The sequence below is a fragment of the Barbus barbus genome (genome assembly GCF_936440315.1).
Source record: "Barbus barbus genome assembly, chromosome: 4".
In the NCBI taxonomy this organism is placed as follows: Eukaryota; Metazoa; Chordata; class Actinopteri; order Cypriniformes; family Cyprinidae; genus Barbus; species Barbus barbus.
In genome coordinates, this window is record NC_136732.1 from 3,700,816 (window position 1) to 3,724,392 (window position 23,577).

Sequence of the window (23,577 nt, forward strand, 5' to 3'; positions counted from 1 at the left end):
GATTGTTCGTCAGTTTAATCTCTTCAGGATGGGTCATTTCACATCATCCAGCATTGTACAGTCATTAAATCAACAGAGGTAGTAATTGTGGTTTAATCTGGAATAAACAAATTAAATATCAGTATCCGTCTGTATACAGTAACATAAACATTTGCCTTAACAGTAATGTATAGAGAACTGGTATTAAGTACAACCCGACAAATGGTGCCAAACATATGAACGTAAATCGCACGCGCATCACTCCTCCACATTCTGTATAAATTTAACTACAATATGAACCGGTGACCACAATCAGACATGCAGCGGTAACATCATCGCGATATGACTGGGAAAGGAAGATAAATTAACTTACATTCATGCACGCACATTTACCAATCAATGAAATAGCGGCAGAGAATGAAACTGAAAGTAAACTGGAACCGCGCTGACGGAACTGCTGTCAGCGCTCTGTACACGCACGTCACAAATGAATAAGGAATTTAGTACAGCCACCCCCAGATTAGCATAGCTAATGTGCAGAAATATAAATTCCTTAGTCCTTAACGTCTGTGCCCTCACCGTCCGGGAGTGCTGGGAGTTGAACTAGTTTAGCCACAGGACGAAGATACAGGCGGTCCTTTATCCTGACCTTTGCTGACCTAATATGGCCGTCTTCGCTGGGTACTAGACTCTCAATCCTACCGATGGGCCAGTGAGCCCGAGGTAGTTGTGGGTCCACCACCATCACAACAGCATCCTTGGTCAGATCCTGAGTCTCACGCTGCCACTTAAGACGAGACTGAAGGTTAGGCAGGTAATGACGGGTAAAGTATGCCCAGAAATGATCAACTACAGTCTGAGCATGGCGCCATCGTCGCTTAGACAGAGGATCTGGAGTGTAGACGACTTGGGGTAGCGAGGCATCCCGCCGCCCCATGAGGAGGAAGTTGGGGGTGACTGGGTCTACATCTGCTACGTCAGACGAGACGTAGCCTAGTGGTTTGCTATTCAGGATACCCTCTATCTCAACTAGCACAGTGTGCAGAATGTCTTCTGGCAGGGATTGATTTCCTACAACAACCTGTAGGGCCGACTTCACAGATTTGATCTCACGTTCCCATGTGCCACCAAAATGTGGGGCTGCAGGAGAATTCATCTTGAAAGTAATCTACTGGTCTGCCAGCTGTTCCTGCAGTTGAGGTTGCATTTCTTTAAATGCCTCTCTCAGCTCTGTTTCGGCACCTCGGAAATTAGTTCCCTGGTCTGAGATGATCTCTGATGGAGTACCCCGTCGGGCTATGAAACGTCTTAGGGCAAGTAAGAAAGCATCTGCATCTAGGCTGTTGAGGAGATCGAGGTGTATGCAACGGGTGGTCAAACATTTAAAGATCACACCCCATCGTTTCTCTGAAAGGTGGCCTACTTTGTCAGTGAATGGCCCAAAGCAGTCGACACCTGTCGAGAAGAATGGTGGTTGATAGGGTCGTAGCCGAGCTAGGGGTAGGTCAGCCATAATGGGCACCGTTGGCTTAGCCCTCCACCTCTGGCATTGCACACACCCCTTCTGGTGTTTTTTCACCGCCTGTCTACCTCTCAGAACCCAGTAGTAAAGATGGAGTTCAGCAAAAACTCTGTCCGGCCCTGGATGCAGTAGGCATTCATCAGCGTCTTGGATGAGTGGCTTGGTAACAACATGATGGGGGTCTAAAACTACTGGGTGAATCTCGGTTGGACTTGAGCTCTCCAATCTTCGAAGCCGTCCTCCAACTCGAATCAAACTTAGTGTCTGATCCAGCTCTGGTGCTAATGTGCTCAGACGACTAGAAGAGGGCACTGGCTTACCTGCTTTCAAGGCTTTGAATTCTAGTGGGAAGGATTCCGCTTGGGACTGACTCAAGATCAACGCTTCGGCACTCCGATAATCCGGACTACGTGCTCCCACATCCAAAGCAGGCGCCCCATGAAGGGATTGGTAAATTGCCTTAACCAAAGCCTTCCAGGAGGTGAATTGAGCTGCATCAGGCATCTGCCGATTCCGGTCATCTACAGTTAGTCCACAGAATACAGTCTTTCTGGTTTCTGAGGAATCATCTCGATTCTCCAGAGGAGGTATAGTTGGCCACTGATCTGGTGGTCCACGTAAGTACTGAGGTCCCTGATTCCACCTACTGGAGCTCACCAGTTCTACGAGGGTCTTCCCCCGGGTGATGTCATCTACCGGGTTACTTGCTGAGTCCACATACCTCCACGAATGCAAGTCAGTTAACTCCTGGATCTCAGCCACTCTAGTGCCAACAAAAACTTTATATCGGCAAGACTCTGACTGAATCCAGGTCAAGACAGTAGTCGAGTCGGTCCAGAGTGTGGTTGTCTCAATAGGAATGGTCAACTCTTGCACTAGAAGCTTAGCAAGCTGGGCACCAGCCAAGGCTGCACAGAGTTCCAACCGCGGCATTGTCAGTTGTCGCTTGGGGGCCACCCTTGACCTGGCCATCACAAAGGAGGTGTGGGTTTCACCCTGATGCTTGACACTCTGCTGTCGGGCGGTGCTTGTAACCAAGATGATCATCCAGGCAGTGCCAGATCAGACCTAGAGCTGGCTCCTGAGGGTCAGAATGATTCTTTTGCAGCCATAGCTCTATGCTCTCTGATTTTGCGTTAGCTGGTAAGTGCTCAACAACTGAGGGGATGTTGCTGGCCCACTGCCGAATTTCAAACCCCCCTGAGGCGAGTACAGATCTCATCTTGTTGACCAGCTGTCTAGCTTCGTCCACAGTGGGAAGACTCTGAAGACAGTTGTCAACATAAAAGCACTGTTCTATCGAATGCCTTATTTCAACATCACATGGCTGGTGGTCTCTGACGTGCTTCTGAAGTGTAAGGTCGCACAGCATGGGCTGCAAGTCGTTCCAAATGGTAAGACTTGCCATTGGTAGATATCAGGCTGATCTCCTTTTCGCATGTTTCGCCAGATGAACCTCAGGAGAGGTTCGTCCGCCGGCAGGAGTTTTACCTGATGGAACATAGCACGTATGTCAACGCTGATTGCGACCGCGTGCTGTCGGAATCTAATAAGGACTCCTAGTAATGAAGCACCAAGGCAAGGACCAGGAAGGACCTGCTGGTTGAGGGAGAGACATTGGTGGATGAAAGAACAGTTAAAAACTAGTCTGTCCTTACCGTTGTGGTGGACAAGATGATGTGGGATAAACCACGATTCCTCATCTGAATTTAGAAGCTCTAAGGGGACCTTGACAACATATCCTGCATCCAAAAGCTTCTGAATCTCTGCCTCATAAACCTTGGCTTTGTCTGGATCTTTGCCCAAGCGTTTCTCTGTGCTCCGAGATTGTGTAGAACAGAATCCCTGGTACCCTTCAGTGGTGGTGCATTGGCAGCACGTAAGAGAGGGGTCGCATAACGCCATGTTCCATCCACTTTCACACGCTGTGTTCTGCTCTCCAGCAGTTCCATGGCAAGTTGGTCTTGTCGCGAACGCATTACCAGCTTCTCGTTGCGGTAAGGGAGAATGTCCAACTGCCACAGCCGTTCGAACTGTTGGAGGACAGGGTCTCGTGTTAAAGAAAGGGAAGTGAGTAAGCACTGTTGTGGCGATACCTGGTGCGGAAGAAGCCCTCTGGTCCTTGCAGCACCCAACCGAGCTGCGCGTGTACAGCGGCTGGTCCGCCATCGGGGCCTAATCGAATGGGTTCCTTCGCAGCAATCAAACCCGGGTAATCTGACCCGATTAAGAGTAGGGGCTGAATCTTACTGAATGATGGAAGTGGAATCCCCTGCAAATGACAATAACTCTGCTGAAGTCTCTTGATCGGGTATGTCTGCTCAGTTAGAGTCAGGAGAGGCGCATAGAATACACCACCTAGGTTGTACCTTTCATTTGGTTTGGACTGGGATGAAAGCTGAAACAGGACTGATTGTCCCTCCAGTTGTGTAACATCATGACGAATGGTTCAAAGGGCCATAACCTCCTTGTAGACCTAGTTGCTGGACCGCCACCGGGAGAATAATGCTGCGCTGTGCCCCATTATCAAGGATGGCGTAGGTTTGTATAGACTTCTCGCCTTTCCACAGCAGCACGGGGATGACCTTTAGGAAGACACGTCCTGTAGGGCTAGGTGGTGTCACGTAGATGCGGTCGCTTGCTGTTGTAACTAGCATGATGCTCGGTCCCTGCTCTGCTATGCGATGGAGAACTCTGAGATGCACATCCCCACATTCCCCGCATGGTTTCGTCAGTGTGCACTCATTACAATAGTGGCTGGTGCGTCCGCATTTCCAACATCGCTTACCATTTCTTATCCATTTGATAAGTCGCTCAGGTGGGCATTCAGTAATCTCATTGCACTGAGAAAGGTAGTGCTCTTCACTGTGACAGAATAAACACAGGTGCTTTGTTATCTTGACAGGTTGCTGTTTTGGAGAAGCCTCTGTTCGGACTGGCTGTACCTCTTTAAGCTTCTCAGGCTGATTACTACCATGATAAACAGAGATAGCCCGAGTCTGTGGCTTAATGATAGCAGGACGGTCTCTACGTGGAGCCGGAGCCTTCTCATTGTCATAGTGTTGAGCCATCTTTGATGAAAGCCGTTGAGCTTCAGCCTTGACCTTCAACCACTCTGTAAGGTCATGTAAGTTATATGGATTCAGACTGTCTGTACTCAGTCTTCCCCTTAATTGGAGGTGCTCTATGAAGCCATCCCTGTAATGTTTAGGGAGTTTACTAAGCAGCCTGTCAACATGTCTGGTACCAGTAAGCTCTCGTCCATGTGGTCCCTCCAGAGATGTAAGCATACCCACTAGAAGGTCAACGTTAAGAGCAAAGTTCTGGAATGCTTTAGAATCTCCAGCCTTGATATCTGGTGAGTTCATTAGAGCCGCAACCTCACTTTGTGCCAGCTGGTGGGGTTGGCCATATTGGCGCTGCAAGGCTGCCATGGCTGCTGAGTAAGGTGCAGGGTGATGATGGCATGCTTGGGCGATTAGCTTTGCCTCATCCAGGACCAGCTGCTCCATTTAGCACACAATATTTGTAGTGTTCAGTGAGATCAGTGCGGGGATTCAGCAGATTGTCTAGGGCTATTTTCAGATCTGTGAACTCCCTCTCACTGTCATTCACAAGTTTTGGCTGTGATGGGACTGGCTGCGACGGAGGTGCAGCAAGTACTGGCTGGTATACTGGATGTGTGGGGGCTGCCATATGTCTAATGTTGGATGCCACTGGAGGATACCAGTTCTGCACTGAAGTCTGCATGAAGGGCTGAGGAGCGTAATATCCAGTGATCACGGTGAAGGCTGATATGGATCTAACAGAGGCATCGGTTGGCCCTGTGACTGACTATGTTCAACTAAGCTGGTGGCACCAGAGTACAGTGTACGGTTGTAGATATTGGCAGCTTCACTGATGTGATGGTGTGAGGCAACGAGGATATAAGATTATAGGAAGAAGGACGGGACACTGCACTGCAGGCTGCTGGTATTTGCCTCTCATAAGTTGCTGATATCGGTGGAACAGGCGGTTGTAGTGTGGGTGTGCTGTACACCATATGAGCTGTAGTCTGAGATGTCTGCCACCGTACTGATTGATGGGTGGCATCCCTGGGTGTTCTGAGGCAGGATATGGATGGCTCTATATCCAGTAATGGGATGGCTGGGACTGCCGTAGCCTTTGGCCTAACAATGGGGGGTGAGTAAGCTTGCTCCATTTGCTCAGAAAAAGGAGATGCAGTGCCGCTACTTAACTCACACTCTGACTGGTTGTTTCCTCGCTGCTGTGGTACTGGAGATGTGTAACGAGAAGGGCAAGGAGATCTCCCAACATCTAACTGCTCTACCAGATCGCTGAGCCCAGTGTCTATATTGCTTCCACTAACTATGGCAGGACCTTGTCCATACTGCAGAGATGATAACTCATGCCTAATCGGCTGCATCCCAGTCGAGGCAAGCTCGGCCTGCCCACTGAGAGTCAATGGTGCCGCTGCATTGTCCTTCTTCGGCTGCTGAAATGGTTTGTAAGGCCCAGTAACTGGCAGAAGGGATGGAGGCAAGGCTACGTCGTAAGCCTGCAAATATGAAGGGATCTGACGAGCTCTGGCTTGCATCTGAGCAGGACATGTGGTATCGGGAGAATAATGCAGTATCTGTTGATCCATGTCACCGTAGTGGCTCTATCTATCCGGCTCGAAGGACCAAATTAAAAGGAATCTGTTCTCTATAGGTAGGTGGAATGCTAGTCCACTATGGAACTCCCATAAGAAGTGTAAAAGGAGACAGATCATTGTTTGTCAGTTTAATCTCTTCAGGATGGGTCATTTCACATCATCCAGCATTGTACAGTCATTAAATCAACAGAGGTAGTAATTGTGGTTTAATCTGGAATAAACAAATAAAATATCAGTATCCGTCTGTATACAGTAACATAAACATTTGCCTTAATACCACTTCTCTATACATTACTATTAAGTACAACCCGACAAATGGCGCCAAACATATGAACGTAAATCACACGCGCATCACTCCTCCACATTCTGTATAAACTTAACTACAATATGAACCGGTGACCACAATCAGACATGCAGCGGTAACATCATCGAGATATGACCGGGAAAGGAAGATAAATTAACTTACATTCATGCACGCACATTTACCACTCAATGACATAGCGGCAGAGAATGAAACTGCCGTCAGCGCTCTGTACACGCACATCACAAATGAATAAGGAATTTAGTACAATTAGTAAATAGTCAATTCATCTTTTATAAAGCATTGTTCCAACACAGGCATTAGTAAGCAGTTTATAAATGCAGCTAATAAATGTTTTGTTATTGAGCATATCTATAATCTTTAATAATTGTATTTTTATACTTTATTAACCCTTTAAGACCTGCCATAGAACAATTCCACCAGAGTATATCTTAGTATTGTTAAAGGCTGTGCTGTCATTCTTTTGAGTATTTTCAAATGCCATATAACAATACAATCCTTACACCCCCAATTTGAAGGATATGTATGTAAGAAATCCATAGTTACTAGATACATAGCTCAAAAGTGCAATAAACCAACAAAAAAAGTTATCAAAAAATGTTTTCAACATATTTTACTACATACAGAAAATGTCAACCTCAAACTTGTCAATGTAAAAAAACTTGCATAAAATACTTTGAAACTACACACAATTGATTTGAACTGATTATATAAATTTGTTTGTGAAATACACTCATTTTTATAAACAGTGCATTGTAGGGATGTGCATCTCCATAACTGAGGCCGATGCGATACGCCTCTCAATGCACAGCCAACAATACGATAAATTGAAGATACATATGAAGCAGCTAGCGATGCGATATGATTCATCCCTATTACGATGCTATGCGATTCGACACAATGCAATTCGATGCAATGGAAAAAATATGATCGCTTTTATTTCTTTGGTTCAGACAGACAGCAAATCATAAATTAACTTGTGTCTTCTGACTGTATCATAAAACAGGTTTACCAAATAGGCCATGCTTATTTCAGTTAGTCTGACTCACTGTCAAATTATTTGGTTATCAGGCTAAACTGAGCTCACTGACCAATAGGAACGCAATGATATTACCACTGACTCTCTCACATACTATCATAGCCATGCAGCCTTTCTCTCTGGTTTTATAACAGCTGTACCTTTTATAGTTACAACAGATAGCATTAGAACATTACAATCTAACATTGCTCTTTAAAGCATTAACAATCACTAAACTAAAAGTTAAAATCACTAAATTAAAATAGCATTTTAACTGCTATAAGAATCAGACATTAACTCATCTGAGCTTAGTAATTAGGACTGTATTAGCTTACATTTTATTTACCCATTACATTAGTCCATACATAAAGTTACTGCTATCATAAAATGCATATTTGAATCAGAATTATTGCGCACCGTCTGTTTAGAGCGCATGCGCAGCAGCGCTCGTCCACTAGCGTAAGCCCGCTCCTGACAGCAAAATGGATATATTTGCATGACTTTCTAACATTTACAAATGAAAAATATACTCGTGACATGTCAGTTATGCACTGAGGAAAACAAAACGTCGCAAATGCATTAAACAGCACAAATATATTTCCTGTTTGCCATGGTGGATCGATTTGATCTATGATAGACATTAAGGGCTGCTTAAGAATAAATGTGCACAGATGAGTTAGATTGTGTGAATTTACATTGTCATTTATAACCGCTTTAGCCCCGATTGATTTGTTAGGTTATTTCAAGTCAGGTTGTGGACTTCCCCGTTTTTCCTCAGGTCTCCAACGTTGTTGTGATTCGTCATAGTCACGAGCAGCGGTGACGAGAGAACGCGCTTGAGAAACAGTTTCGAGAGGAGAAATCAATCTACATATAAAATACTGGTCACAGATTATTGGTCACTTTCTAAACAATAAAAGTGTAGCGTGTGTTCTGCTTAAAAAACTTAAGAAAGTTGTCAGTGCAACATTTTGATGGCCATGTTCTCGCAATGAGTGCATATACCAACCACAAAAGCTGTTTTAGCCTACACAATTGTGGTCAAAGCAGGGCCGGCGCCACGGGGGGGCGTGAGGGGGCGTCGCCCCCTCACTCGGACTATCCCGCCCCCTCACTCAAGATGAGTGTGAAAATAGATTTATTTATGAAATATAATGGTTTATTTAAAAAAACAGTTGCCAAATGAATAGGCTTTCTAGCATTAATATGATGCTACTATAGCAAATATTTAGGACAGTCTGTTTAGTTCCAAATAGTTCCAAATGATTTTCCTGTTTTTTAACTCTCGGTGTCACTCTCATTAACATTGAAAAATAAACATTAAAAACCTAAAAAAAGTGCCTAATATGTTGCCTATAAAGATATTATGGGGGAGGGGTCAAGCAACTCAAGCAAGCAACGCGCAAACTTTGTGCAATTCACTAGAGAACATGAAAGTAAAAAATAAAAAAAAACTACTGACGGCATTACCGGCGCATATTCGCTCTGAGAAAACGAGAGACGAATCTAGTCTAACATATGCTGATATAACTGTCTTAAATTATTCCCTTAATATTTTTTTTTTTTCTCGTAGTGAAAAACATGAGAAGAAACGTATTTTGTGTTAAACAGGTTGTTTTTGAAAACCAGTGCCTGAAATAAAGCTGAATTGTCATTGATGACTGCAGTGTTAATCATTTTAATTATAGGCCTATATTCATTGTATAAATTAACAAACCTGTTTAAAAAAAATCTTTCTAAAAAATATTTTCAATGAGGAGTAAGCTAATACCCTATTTTATCCTCAGAAATTATTGTGGGGCAATAATTTCACGTAATTTAATAATACAATTAATCTAATAATAATAATAATAATAATAATATGCCAAATAGTAAGAAGAATGTAACACGTCTACATTAATTGGAAATGATAAATCCTCTTAATATTGCCCATTTTTGACGCTACCTCTGGCTATCATCGACACGATACCATGCAAATCAGCACGGAGCGGTTGTGTGCCCGCGTGGAAATAGTTTTATGAATTGTAAAAAAAAACAATTTTTTTCTATATTTTTTTCTATATTCGTTCATAAATTATATTACTTTGTAAGTGTCATATTTGACAGTTCGCATTATATTACTAATGACAGTGACACATGAGAAGTTTAATATCACATGGAAAAAAAGTAAAATATGCCTTTTTCGAAGCTGCTGTATATATATATATATATATATATATATATATATATATATATATATAAGATTTTCTAAATTTAATTAGTTTATTTAGCACCCCCTCTGAACTGTTCAGCCCCCCTTAGCACCCCCAACAAAAAAATCCTGGAGTCGCCACTGGTGCTATGGATGTCTTTGAATTTGAATGCTGCACTCTCGTCTTTTATAGCAGTTTCTCAGCGCGTAATACATCATTATAAAACACTGCACTGGAAAAAATAAATAAATAAATGAAATAAAAAATGAAATAAAATACCTTCCACTGACCTGTCTCGTGACCAAAACACTATCTGTGAACCCAGTATTCTAATAGTTGTAGTGGTAGTGCGGGCAGGTTTGTTTTTATTTATTTATTTTTTATTATTATTTTACTTTGCGCTACGTCATCGCCCCCTTTCGTTACCTCAGCCGCCCCCTCATCAGTGCTGCGCTGGCGCCGGCTCTGGGTCAAAGGTTTACATACACCTCGCATAATCTGCAAAATGTTAATTATTTTACCAAATTAAGAGGGATAATATGAAATGCATGTTATTTTTTTTATTTTTTTTTAGTACTCAATAATTTTTCACATAAGATGCATACATATAGTCCACAAGGCAAAATAATAGCTACATTTTTAAAACGACATTAACTTGTAGTGCACTGTATACCGTGCAATGCATCAAACAAACCTTTTAACATTGCATCTGTTATACTTCCTCACAGTACTTTACTACAGCCATATTACCCTGCAGGCCAAGACTAGTTGCCCACTGAAGCTAAGCAGGGTTGAGCCTGGTCAGTACCTGGATGGGAGACCTCCTGGAAAAACTAGGCTGCTGCTGGAAGAGGTGTTATTGAGGGCAGCAGGGGGTGCTCACCCTGTGGTCTGTGTGGGTCATAATGCCCCAGTATAGTGATGGGGACACTATACTTTCAAAAAGCACCATCCTTCGAATGAGACGTAAAACCGTGGTCCTGACTCTCTATGGTCATTAAAAATCCCATGGCACACATCGTAAAGAGTAGGGGTGCAACCCCGGTGTCCTGGCCAAATTCCCACCACTGGCTTTTGTCAATCATGGCCTCCTAATAATCCCAATCCACTTGATTGGCTCTGTCTGTCTCTCCTCTCCACCTGTAACTGTTGTGTGGTGAGAGCACTGGTGCCGTTGTATGGCAACGGATGAATGGCCAGACCCAGGGTTTCCCAGCGAAACATAAAACCTGAACATAATTAAAATGGTCAAAGTCACTTGAATCTTTATTCCTGTCCATTCTCTCTGCATCCAACACATTAGTTATGAGAACTGATCGATTGCTTACTATCTAATCTAGACAAAACTTAATATGAAGACTTCAAATGCAAAAGCTGTCTAGAATTTTCTTCTATAATTAGCATTTTTATCAGGCTCCTATGTTTATGTTCAGTTATTTCAATTGAACAGCAGTGACAAGGACCTATTCATTGCCAAGTAAAATTACTGAACCTACACAAAGGCGCCATAGGAGTCTTTTGAATTTGAAGTCTCCGTATGTGGCCTTGTTAGGAATTGATCACTAATATTCACTTTACCCATCACTGGTCATAATGTTTTTGCTCATCAGTGTACATGCTAAACAAGCAGAAAGCAAACAAGTAATAAATACGGGATTATGTAGATCACCCTGCAAATTACAGAAACAAATTTAAAAAAAACAAAAACAAAGAAAAAAAACGTTTAAGGATTTAGGTCTGATGCACTGTATTTTATGTATTCTTAACTGTTATAAATTTAATTTAAAATCCTTTTTTAAATATATATTTTTAATTAAATTCCTTGTTTTATTGTTGTGATTATTTTATGAGTATTTTACGAGCACTTTGAATTACCATTATGTATGAAATGTGCTATATAAATAATTTGCCTTGCCTTGATGCATATTTTCTTTTACAGGTTCAATAGAAAGACAAGATGAACTGAGGATCGTTCTTTTGGGTAAAACTGGAGTTGGAAGAAGTTCAACTGGAAACACCATCTTAGGAAGAGAAGCATTTACAGCAGAAATATCTCAAGAGTCAATAACTAAAGAGAGTCAGAGAGAGTCATCTGACCTCAATGGCCGATGCGTTACTGTGATTGACACTCCAGGACTGTTTGATACTAAACTTACTAATGAGGAGGTCCAGAGAGAAATCAGCAACTACACCTCCATGATCCTGCCTGGACCACATGCATTCATCATTGTGCTCAATTTAGGACAACGATTCACTCAAGAAGAAGCAACATCAGTAAAGATCATTCAAGAGATGTTTGGCGAAAATGCTTTAATGTTCACCATGGTGCTGTTCACCAGAGGTGATGATCTGAAGAATAAAACTCTTGATCAGTGTTTGGGAGAACCTGGATCTCCTTTGAGGAATCTGATGGAAGCATGTAGAAACAGATTCCATATGTTTAATAATAATCAGACTGGTGACCGAACACAGGTGTCTGATCTACTGGAGAAAATAGACGCCATGGTGAAAGCAAACGGAGGGAGTTTCTACTCATGTAAGATGTTCAGACAGATGGAAAGAGAAAAACAAGAACAACAGATGAAGATTCTGATGGAGAGAATCAGAGAAAGAGAAGAAATGGTGAACAAACTAGAAGAACAGAAAGAGAGAATGAAGATGATGATGGAGGAAGAAAGAGAGTTTCACAAAGAGAGAAAGAGAAGCGAAGATGAAGATAAGAAGAGGTGGGAGAAAGAAAAACAACTTTATGAGGAACAGTGTCTGATTCTCAAGAGTGAAATGGAGGGAATAATCAGAGAGAAAGAGAAAGTAGAAAGAGACAGACTAATGCAACTAGAAGATTTGGAGAATAGACTAAGAGAAGAAATAAGCATTAAAGAAGATCAAGAAAAAACTCTTGAAGAAACACTAAAACACATTGAAGAACAGCATAAAGAAGAACTAAAGAGAAGATGGATAACATCAGCTGCTAATATTGGTGAGATCATCTGTCAGAAACTGAAAGAGCCCATTGAGCGGAGTGTGTACAAGACGACTGCCAGAGATCTGACACATGAAATGAGAACAAACTGTGAATCGCTGAATGGAAACAGATCAAATCTGGAGAAATACATCCTGAAGACACTAGCACAAGAGGAGGATTTTGACAAATACATTAACTACATTCATAATCCCAGAGATCACTTTAAGAGTTTCATCAGAGATGAAGTCAATCGGTACATCACTGATAAGTTCAATGTCAGTGTTATACCCAAGATGAAGGAGAACATTAAAGTCCTGCAGCAGAAGATCATGAAAGCAGCTCACGAATCTACTGAACATGTTGAAGTGAACAGAGGAGATGCTGGTTTTTGGTTGAAGAGATTCACACAGCAGCTCTCAGATGAGCCGATCTTCTCTGAAAAAGACCTCAGTGGAGTCAAACATGATGATGTTTATGATTTCAAGCTCCTGGAAGATGTGATAAGAAAAGACCTTCCAGATATAATGTCTGACATCAGCAGTAGATTCAACACAAAGACATTTCCAGTAAATCTGGACTGTAAATTCAGACCAGATGAGCTTCTGATTGATCACTTCTGTCAGTGCTGTTGGGTTCAGTGTCCGTTCTGTAAAGCCACCTGCACCAACAGCATAGAAAACCATGATGGAGACCACAGTGTTGCTTTCCACAGAGTGAATGGAATTAATGGCATATATTACAGTCCAAAGCAAAATCTCTGTACTGATATTTGTACAAATATTGTGGCAAGTAGTCATGACTTTAATACACCAGATGGTAAGATGGTTAAATATAGAGAATACAGAAGAGCAGGAGGGGTTTATGCAAAGTGGAGCATCAAGCCGGATTTCTCTGAACTGCCCTACTGGAAGTGGTTTGTATGCAGATTCCAGAAAGATCTGGAAAAACACTACAAAAAAACATTTATGAGGAGTGGAGAGATACAAGATGAATGGAGAAGATACACAAAGCAGGACGCTATTAAGAGTTTGGATCGATACATCTAATGGAGAATATGAAGAATGAGACTATTGTAATGTTCATCACCTGAGACTCTGAGCTCATCTATACTGAGGCTACATAGGCAAAATACCTTAACTCGCTAGAGTGTGAAACTGAGAAAAATTACTTTTTTTACTTGTCCAGCCAAATTAATTATAGGTAAGATGCTGGAAATTTGGCAATTAGGTGTTTTAGTAATGAAAATTATCTACATTAAAAAATTGTGAGCTCAAACTGGATTTGTACCCCTATTTTGAAGTTAATGTACTCTGCCTTTGCATTGTCTGCAAAAAGTGAGAAGTCACACCAAGGCAAAAGACAGTAACTTCCACATTATCAATATTGATCACCATTTAAAAAATCATTATAGTAACACCTGTATAAAATCTAGTGATCATGGTCTATCTCATGCTATTGCATATAGTAATGTGACTGTTAATTGTTTGTGTTTTTATTTTTTTGACCATTACAAGCAGACTAAAAGTTAAACGTGAGAGGATACCGTTTTGCAACCAATTTATTTGCTATGCTCAGTAACGTAAAAGACTGCTAGTCATAACATAATTGCTTATATTGACTTGAATGAAATAGCCTAACCTAAAAGAACGATTTGTGGATTTATGTGAGCGCCCGCAAGCAGGCATGCTCAGAAATGCGTGTGGATTAAACATCTCCGACAACGTTCAGCGCCATGCATTGATTTTATCGGGTTACAAGAAAAGGTAGGATATGGATTTAATTGCGAACTGTTAGGCTACTGATTTTATGATTGATCGTGCTAACGTTACATGCTACGGCATTCAAGTACACACGCATCCAACTAGAAGTGACAGCCTATAATCTGCACTACAAAAAGGGGAAAAAAAAATCTTTAAAGGTTATTCACGATTATGTATTGCTGTCAAGGTGTCTAGTCTTTACTGTGCTTTGTTAGTTTACGATCTACCAAACAGCTCCATATATCTAATTAGTTTGTCTGCACCGTAATTAAAATCCGGCAGACTTTAATGGCAGAACACCCTATAACTCCAAGCCGTAATTTGATTTTGACGCACAGTTAAACAAAGGCAGAATGCCGTAACTCAATTCGAGCGTTCCAAACAAAGTGAAAGAGCGGTAACTGGTGTTATACGGTGTTCTGCCTTGGTTTCTCCAGGGCTTTTTGAAGTTACGGTTGAAACGACCCATTATTTTCTCAACAAAAAACTAAATTGACTCAAGATACTAAAAGGATGTCTTGAATGTCCCAAAAATATCAAGAACTAATTTTCGACAAAAATCGAAGTTACGGTCTTTTGCATTTGCACGGCAGCATACCTCGGAAGATCAGAGCTTCATCAAACACAGAAGAGGATTTAAGATTCAGTCCCACATAGTAATATCAGTGAAATGATCAAATCAACATATTTTTGAAGACATGCATGATTGACAAAGCTTAAAATGTTTGATGTAGGGTGGGTGACTTGTAATTATAATTTAATTAAATTTAATTCATGTTTATTTGTATAGCGCTTTTCACAATACATATTGTTGCAAAGCAGCTTTGCAGAAAATTTTAATTTCTAGATTATATTTAGTAGTAGATTATCAGTGGTGACTTTCAAGTTGATGTCTATTTGGCAGAAATGTACTGTAAAATTAATGCGGTTATTAATGCAGTTAGTTAATGGCGTAATCAAACAGATGGTGAACACTATTAGTAATGATTATATGTTGTGATCAAATTTATAGCAAAATTTGGTAGTTTTTTTATGTTGTTTCAACCAATTTAAACAGCTTAATCTATATAATAAACCAAAAAAAAGATAAAGATATTACTGAATGATCATGTGTAAAAAAAAAAAAAAACTTTTTGTACAAATAATGTAACATCACTGTGAGGATGATACATTTTATTAAAAATAAATTTGTCCAGTGGCCTGTATTGTGATTTCATATTATGTGAAATTTGAACCATGAAAATTAAAAAACACTATTACTGTGAAGACCTCTCTAGCAGGTTTTCATTCACTCTATTCCTTAGCTTTGACATTATTGTAATTACAGTGTCTTGTGTGCAGTCAAACTATCTATTCCCAAAATAAATAAAGAAACATCAAGGACAATGTGTGCATTATTTCTGTTTCATGTAGTCTTTCAGTATCATATGAATTCTGCAAATGGCATTCAACTGCTAATCGAATCAAATAGTTTAAGGGCGTTATTACGATGGACAGTAGAACAATAAAAAAACAAATAAATAAATAAATACTTTCACTCTGTTGTAAAACTAAATCTAAGTCACCACTTTTCAAGGGTACAACAGAAACAAGAGCTCATAGCTGTGTCCGAAACCGCTCACTTGTTCACTCATCCCTATATAGTGCATGGTAGTTGAGTGCACTATATCAGTAAAGAGTGAACGAAAACAAGTGAGCGAATCGGACGCTGACATAAATAGTACGCGCCAGAGTCCGCGGACAATTTCGTCATAACATACACCTACCCATCTATAATATTGGATTATTTTGCTTTATGAATTGTTGTCACGTTTATTGTATTATTTGATATTAAAAAGGATTTTTTTTTTATTACATTTAAAAAATAAAAGAGAACAACAACAACTGTCTGTCACATTTATTTGTTCATAAAATATAAATATAACATAGTATATTAATATAATTTGAAAAAAAATTTTTTTTTTAAATAATATATAAAACAGCGGTCAATGAGACAAGTGTATAATGAGACAAGTGTATGAACATACGTTAACATTATTTTTTTGTCTTGTTAATTTTCGTTCAGTTGAAACCTCTTTTCCTGAGGAGAAGGCATTTTTCAAGAAGTGCAACAACTTTAAGGTGTGCTTTGTTAGCTCGAAGATGCCACCTATCGGTAAGATGTTAGTCAAAACACATTCAGCTATTAACAAAATAATAACTTATGATGAGCTTCCAATTTCTTGAACATTTTTTTTCCACCAATCCAGTTACCATTGTTTCTTATAAGAATTAGGAGAACTAATCTTTTTTTTTTTTAATTGTTAGCTATATTGTCAATATAACATTTGTTGACATACAGTCAAAACCAAAATTATTCAGACACTAGATATAATTTTTAATATATATATATATATATATATATATATATATATATATATAAACTTTTTAAAATGTTTCTTACTAGTGGGTGCAGGACACTATAGTTTATTTATGTAAGTGAGGATAGCAAAATAAAGTGAACTGTGACATATACCAAAAAAAATCTTCATACAGTGGACTACCAGTAAAATTTAACTGTACATATAATTATTACACAATATGCATATTTATTACACGATATGACACGTTTTACTTCAGTTTGGCACTCAAGCTCCATACTGCCTGCTGAACCAACAAGTGTCTGTCCTCAGGTTGTACCTGGATGGGAGACGTGACTTGAGGCCAGACATTCGGCTTAACAGGCAAACACTGACCTACCTCATTAACACCCTCCGTGAGGATCGTGACCATGGTTGGGGTCAGGATCTTGAAATTCTGGTTCAACAGTCCACATGATTGTCCACAAAGTCTCAAAAATGCTCCTCTGTATCAAACGCAAAGTGATCCACTTCCCATCTTTAGAAGAGCTTGAGGAAATCGGCACAGTCTTTGCAAACCTGGCTGGCAGTCCTGTCTTTAGTTCAATTTCTGGTAGCATTGACTGCTGTCACATTAGAATCAAGCCTCCATCTGCTGATTCTATGTGCTACTTAAAGTTATTTTATTCCATCCTGTTACAAGCACTCTGTGACCACCAAGGCAAATACCTGGACATTTTTGTGGGTTATCCCGGATCAGTCCATGACTCCAGAGTGCTTAGGAACAGCCCAATCTACCTGAACGCACTGTACCCACCAGATGGATACCACATTTTAGGAGATGGAGGTTTCCCCTGTCTTAGCCACCCAATCTCTCTTATCACTCCATATAGACCATTTCAAGGACGTAAACAATAACAAAGGCGTTGGAATGCTACTGCGCATGTCTGGTCCTGAAGCATTTCCGGTAGCGTCATCTTTAAATCTCAAATCTATCAAAACCTACAGTGCATACTTTTTAAGTCTAGCGAAAACGCAAGTTATCTATTTAAAAAAATAGAATTACTCTTTAAATATGACTGCGGTGCAAACTTACAAAGAACATTAAAAGTAGTCTTCCGGGAAGGCTCTGATTGACGCTTCGTGCACACGAGAGATGGCGGTAAATGCGTATCGCAGTCTGGATGCTTACAATTAACTCCTTAGCGGAAAAGTGAAGCAAGACAAACAGTGTTACTTACGATCTTATCATGGTTTGTGCTAAGATGTCCGAGGAGGTTTTTGGTGGACATTTCACTTGCATTGCTGGGTCAGTCTGTATGTCTACGCACTCATTTTTATTTGTATAGCGCTTTTCACAATACATATCGTTTCACTGCAGCTTTACAGAACATGCATGTTTATCACAACGCTAAATGAATGCTAGTAAGCTAATCACTTCATGCCATTATTACTGATTTCATTCGTTTTATAATGTGTGCTTAGTGTGCTCAAGTTTGTTGCTGTGGAACAGTGCTAGAAAGCATTTGAATGCTCTAAGCCATTATGCGGTCACAAATAAACAAGATGAATACAATTCAATGCTGGCTACCATGTTTTGCATTAACCTTTATTAATTTTTTTTTTTTTTAAGATAAAAGTATAGCCTACATGCAGATTAATAAATGCACACACACTACAGAGTATATATGTGAGTATGTTTTATGCACATTTACTCTAAACACACATACAGGTAAAAAGTGTGGCCACTATTAATGTTTTTGAAATAAGTCTCCAATGCTCATCAAGCAGGCATTTAATTTATCAAAAATATATACAAAAACAGTAATATTTTGAAATATTACAAATTAAAATCATGGTTTTCTATTTATAATATGATTTAAAATATAATTTATTTCTGTGATCAAATCTGGATTTTCATATTTACTCCAGTCTTCTGTCACGAACAGGCTAGGAGACACGGAGGAGTAAGGTCAATACAGGGTTTATTGGGAAAGGTGCAAGGGTGAATGCTGGGTGGAGGAGCGGGAACAGGATCCAGGAAGGGGAGTCGGCGGTGCGCACTGCCGCGGGGAGGAACAGGACCAGGAAGAGCCAGGAGCGGTGGAGAACAGGAGCGGTGGAGACTAGGAGCGGTGGAGACTTGGAACAGGGGGAATCTAGAGGTCTGCAGGAAGGTAACACAAGGTTAGTAGTCAGGCTAGGTTCGGGTAGTGAACGGTAGACCGGACGAGGAAGGAGTGCTTGTGGTGAGTGGATATAGTGCTGTTCATTAGCCGGTGACAGGTGCGGGGAATCAGTACTCAGGTGATTGGGATCTGGCTAATGAAGGTGCAGGTGACTGTGATTCTCTGACATTACCCCCCCCTCCAGGGGCGGCTCCTGACGCCCTACCACGGCGACGGGGGCGGCCTCGGCCTCTGGGTGCGGGACGACTAGGGTGGTTGCGGTGAAACTCTTCGAGGAGCAAGGGGTCGAGGATGTCGTCCCTGGCCACCCAGGATCTTTCCCCTGGGCCATACCCCTCCCAGTCCACCAGGTACTCGAGCCGGGCGCCCCGTCGCCGCGAGTCCAGGATGTTGCGGACCCGGTAGACCTCAGCGCCATCTATCATCTCCGGAGGAGGGGGCGTGTCCGGTTCGGTGGTTCCTGGGGTAGAGGGGGAGAAGGGTTTGAGTAGTGAGACGTGGAAGGTAGGGTGGATGCGATACCTGGGGGGGAGCTGAAGCTCATAGGTGACGTCGTTCACCTGCCTCTGGATCTTAAATGGACCAATGAAGCGGGGACTCAGCTTCTTGCAGGGCAGGCGGAGACGGATATCCTTGGTCGACAGCCAGACCCGATCTCCTGGCTGGTATTGGGGGGGTTCGGATCTCCGAATGTCCGCAAAGCGTTTATGTCTCCGCACTGCCCGCTGGAGATGGATGTGGGCTGAGTCCCAAACCCTCTCACTCTCGCGGAACCAGTGGTCCACAGCTGGAACTTCTGCGGGTTCCTCCGTCCAGGGGAATAGTGGGGGTTGGTAGCCGAGCATGCACTGGAACGGGGTGAGGCCGGTGGTGGATTGACGAAGGGAGTTCTGTGCATACTCGGCCCAGGGGAGAAAACGGCTCCAGCTGTGCTGATCGGGGGAGCAGTACGACCGGAGGTAGCGTCCGAGCTCCTGGATCTTGCGCTCAGTCTGGCCGTTGGTTTGGGGGTGATAGCCCGAGGACAGGCTGACAGTGATTCCCAAGAGGCGGAAGAAGGATCTCCAGACCCGGGACACGAACTGAGGGCCACGGTCCGACACGATGTCTTCCGGTAAGCCGAAATTGCGGAACACATGGTGGAATAGGCATTCGGCGGTCTCCAATGCCGTGGGCAAGCCCCTGAGGGGGATGAGTTTGCAGGCCTTGGAGAAGCGGTCAACCACAACTAGGACACAGGTGTGGCCCTCAGACTCAGGGAGGTCGGTGACGAAGTCCACACCGAGATGGGACCAGGGCCTCTGGGGAATGGGCAGGGGAACCAGTTTGCCCGCGGGCAGATGGCGAGGAGACTGGGACATGGCACAGACTGAGCACCCTCGGACGTACCTGATGACATCCGCGGTCATACCGGGCCACCAGTACCGAGCTTGGAGGAGTGAGAGGGTTCGCTGGCTGCCTGGGTGTCCAGAGCCCGGTACTTCGTGAGCTGAGCCCAGAAGGGTGAGGCGTTGGGAGCGGGGCACATAAATTTTCCCTTCTGGGCCTCCCTGCGGGGCGGGTTCGGTGAGAGTGGCGTCACGGATGTTGTCGTCAAGTGTCCACTGGATGGGGCTGACTATGAGGGCTGGAGGGAGAATGGGTTCGGGGTCTGTGGGTGTTTCTGGGGCATGCAGGCGGGAGAGAGCATCGGCCTTGGTGTTGCGGATTCCGGGGCGGTAGGTGATAGTGAAGGAGAACCGAGTGAAGAAGAGGGCCCAGCGTGCTTGACGGGGGTTTAGGCGTTTGGCATCTCTTAGATACTGGAGGTTTTTATGGTCCGTGATGACAGTGAAGGGGCAGGCGGCTCCCTCCAGCCAGTGACGCCACTCCTCCAAGGCTAGTTTGATGGCCAGCAGCTCTCGATTGCCAATGTCGTAGTTTACCTCCGCAGGGGACAGCTTCCGCGAGAAGTAAGCGCAAGGATGGAGGCTGGGAGGCTCGTCGTGGTGCTGGGACAGCACGGCCCCGACTCCTGTGGTGGAGGCGTCGACCTCCACGACGAAGGGGAGCTGGGGATCCGGGTGGCGTAGGATAGGGGCCGTGCTGAAGGCTTCCTTGAGCTTTTGGAACGCTTCGTGGGCTTCGGGGCTCCAGGACAGAGACTTGGGCTTACCCCGGAGCATGGAGGTGAGGGGTGACGACAGTCGACTGAATTGGCAGATGAAACGTCTGTAAAAGTTGGCGAAGCCCAAAAAGCGCTGTAGCTCCTTGACCGTCTGTGGCAGGGGCCAGTCCAGGATCGCTTGGACCTTCCCCTGGTCCATCTGGATTCCTTCGGGACTGATGGTATAGCCGAGGAACTGTACCGTGGAGCGATGGAACTCGCACTTCTCCAGTTTAAGGTAGAGCCGGTGCTCTCTGAGCCGCTGGAGGAGAAGATGCGGGCCCCACGGAGTTCCTCGAGGGCGGCCGGGACCAGGGGAAGCGGGTATGGGAGTTTGACGGTCTGCTCGTTGAGTGTGCGGTAATCTATACAGGGCCTCAAGCCTCCGTCCTTTTTGCCCACGAAGAAGAAGCTCGAGGCGGCGGGGGATGTTGACTGCCGGATAAAGCCTTGTTGAAGAGCCTCCTTGATGTACTCCTCCATTGCCTTGCGCTCCGGGATGGACAGGGGGTAAATCTTACCCTTAGGAAGTTTTGCCCCAGGCAGCAGGTCAATGGCACAGTCCCATGGCCGGTGCGGTGGTAGGCGAGTGGCTGCCTGTTTGCTGAATACATCCTGGAACGCCTGGTAGTCAGATGGGACGGTACACTTCACCTGGGGCTCAGGACTTTCTACTAGCGTGGAACAGACTGTCAGGGGGGCGGGGTTCGTAGGGATCCTCTGTACTGACTGCAGGCAGGACTGGGAACAAAACTCGCTCCAGCGAGTGACTTCGCATGGATCCCATCTGACTACTGGAGAATGGAGATTGAGCCATGGGCGTCCCAGGATGATATCCACCGTGGGCCCCTCCAGTACCAGAAAGGTGATGGACTCCTCGTGTAGACAGCCGACCCGGAGTGTTACGGGAGGAGAGCGATACCTCACTCTACCACGCCCCAGCGGTTTTCCCTGGATGGTCTCGACTCGGAGCTCCTGGGGTTGCCGCCTCCGGGGGAGATTGAGGTGGGTTAGTAGGGCTTGGGAAATGAAGTTCCCCGAGGAGCCCGAGTCGACCAGGGCGGAGACTGTAAGAGAGGAGTCTGGGGTGAGGAGTTGTACTGGCATCAGTGATAATGAAGAAATATCTGGCTCAAGTTGAAGGGTACTCACCGCGGGGCGTGGAGGTCGGACGGGGCATTCCCGGATGAAGTGTCCATGTTTCGCGCAGTAGAGGCATAGGTTGGCCGCGAGGCGGCGCGCACGTTCTATGCGGGAGAGGCGGGCGGTGTCTACGAGCATGGGTTCTGGTACTGGGGAGCTTGCGGCGGGTGAAGCTGACGGGGGGGCGGACTCATCCTCGAGGCAGGCGGTGAGGCGTTGAGAGATGCGAGAAGCGCGTTGCATGAAGGTTTCTAGTCCTACGCTGTCATCGTAGATGGCCATCTGGGCGCGCAGGCGGGGATTCAAGCCGAGGCGGTAGGCACTCAGTAAAGCTGCTTCGTTCCAGCCGCTTGTGGCCGCTAGAGTGCGAAACTCCAAGGTGTAGTCATCCACGGACGCCTCTCCTTGGCGTAGGCGAAGAAGACGATCCTGCACAGAGATGCGTCCCGCGGCGACTCCGAAGACCTCCTTGAAGTGGCTGGTGAACGCTTCGTAGGAGTTGATGATGGTGCTCTGCGCGTCCCAGATAGCCTGCGCCCATAGCAACGCCTTGCCGGACAGGAGGGAGGTAAGAAAAGCCACCTTCGATCTCTCGGTGGTGAACTTACGGGGTTGTGCCGCGATGTACAAGGACACTTGGAGCAGGAAGCCGCCACACCCCGCCGCATCACCCGCGTACTTGGATGGAATGGCCACGGGACTCTCAGAGGCAGGTGGTGGGACAGGTGGCGGAAGAAGGGAAGCCCGGAGAGTATTGACCAACTCCTCCAGCGTGTCGACGGCCGAGGGTGGCCGGGACTCCATGACACGCGGTGCTGTAGTTGGTCCGGTCTTCTGTCACGAACAGGCTAGGAGACACGGAGGAGTAAGGTCAATACAGGGTTTATTGGGAAAGGTGCAAGGGTGAATGCTGGGTGGAGGAGCGGGAACAGGATCCAGGAAGGGGAGTCGGCGGTGCGCACTGCCGCGGGGAGGAACAGGACCAGGAAGAGCCAGGAGCGGTGGAGAACAGGAGCGGTGGAGACTAGGAGCGGTGGAGACTTGGAACAGGGGGAATCTAGAGGTCTGCAGGAAGGTAACACAAGGTTAGTAGTCAGGCTAGGTTCGGGTAGTGAACGGTAGACCGGACGAGGAAGGAGTGCTTGTGGTGAGTGGATATAGTGCTGTTCATTAGCCGGTGACAGGTGCGGGGAATCAGTACTCAGGTGATTGGGATCTGGCTAATGAAGGTGCAGGTGACTGTGATTCTCTGACATCTTCAGTGTCACATGATCCTTCAGAAATCATTCTAATATACTGATTTACTATCAGTGATAGGAAGCAGTTGTGCCGCTTAATATTTATT

General features: G+C 44.1%; 1 protein-coding gene and 1 long non-coding RNA gene across 2 annotated transcripts in view; one reads left to right on the top strand and one right to left on the bottom strand.

Annotated features, from left to right (window-relative positions):
• LOC306866633 (GTPase IMAP family member 8-like) overlaps positions 1–14,546 on the top strand; it is a 45,274-nt gene extending 30,728 nt beyond the window's left edge. Inside the window, exon 4 of the mRNA XM_079411899.1 lies at positions 11,630–14,546. Within this exon, the coding sequence (XP_079268025.1) occupies positions 11,630–13,701 (2,072 nt within the window). The 3' untranslated portion in view covers positions 13,702–14,546. The remainder of the gene's footprint in view (positions 1–11,629) is intronic.
• LOC306867361 overlaps positions 1–23,577 on the bottom strand; it is a 40,593-nt gene that overhangs the window by 9,764 nt on the left and 7,252 nt on the right. The gene's annotated exons all lie outside the window — the stretch shown is intronic.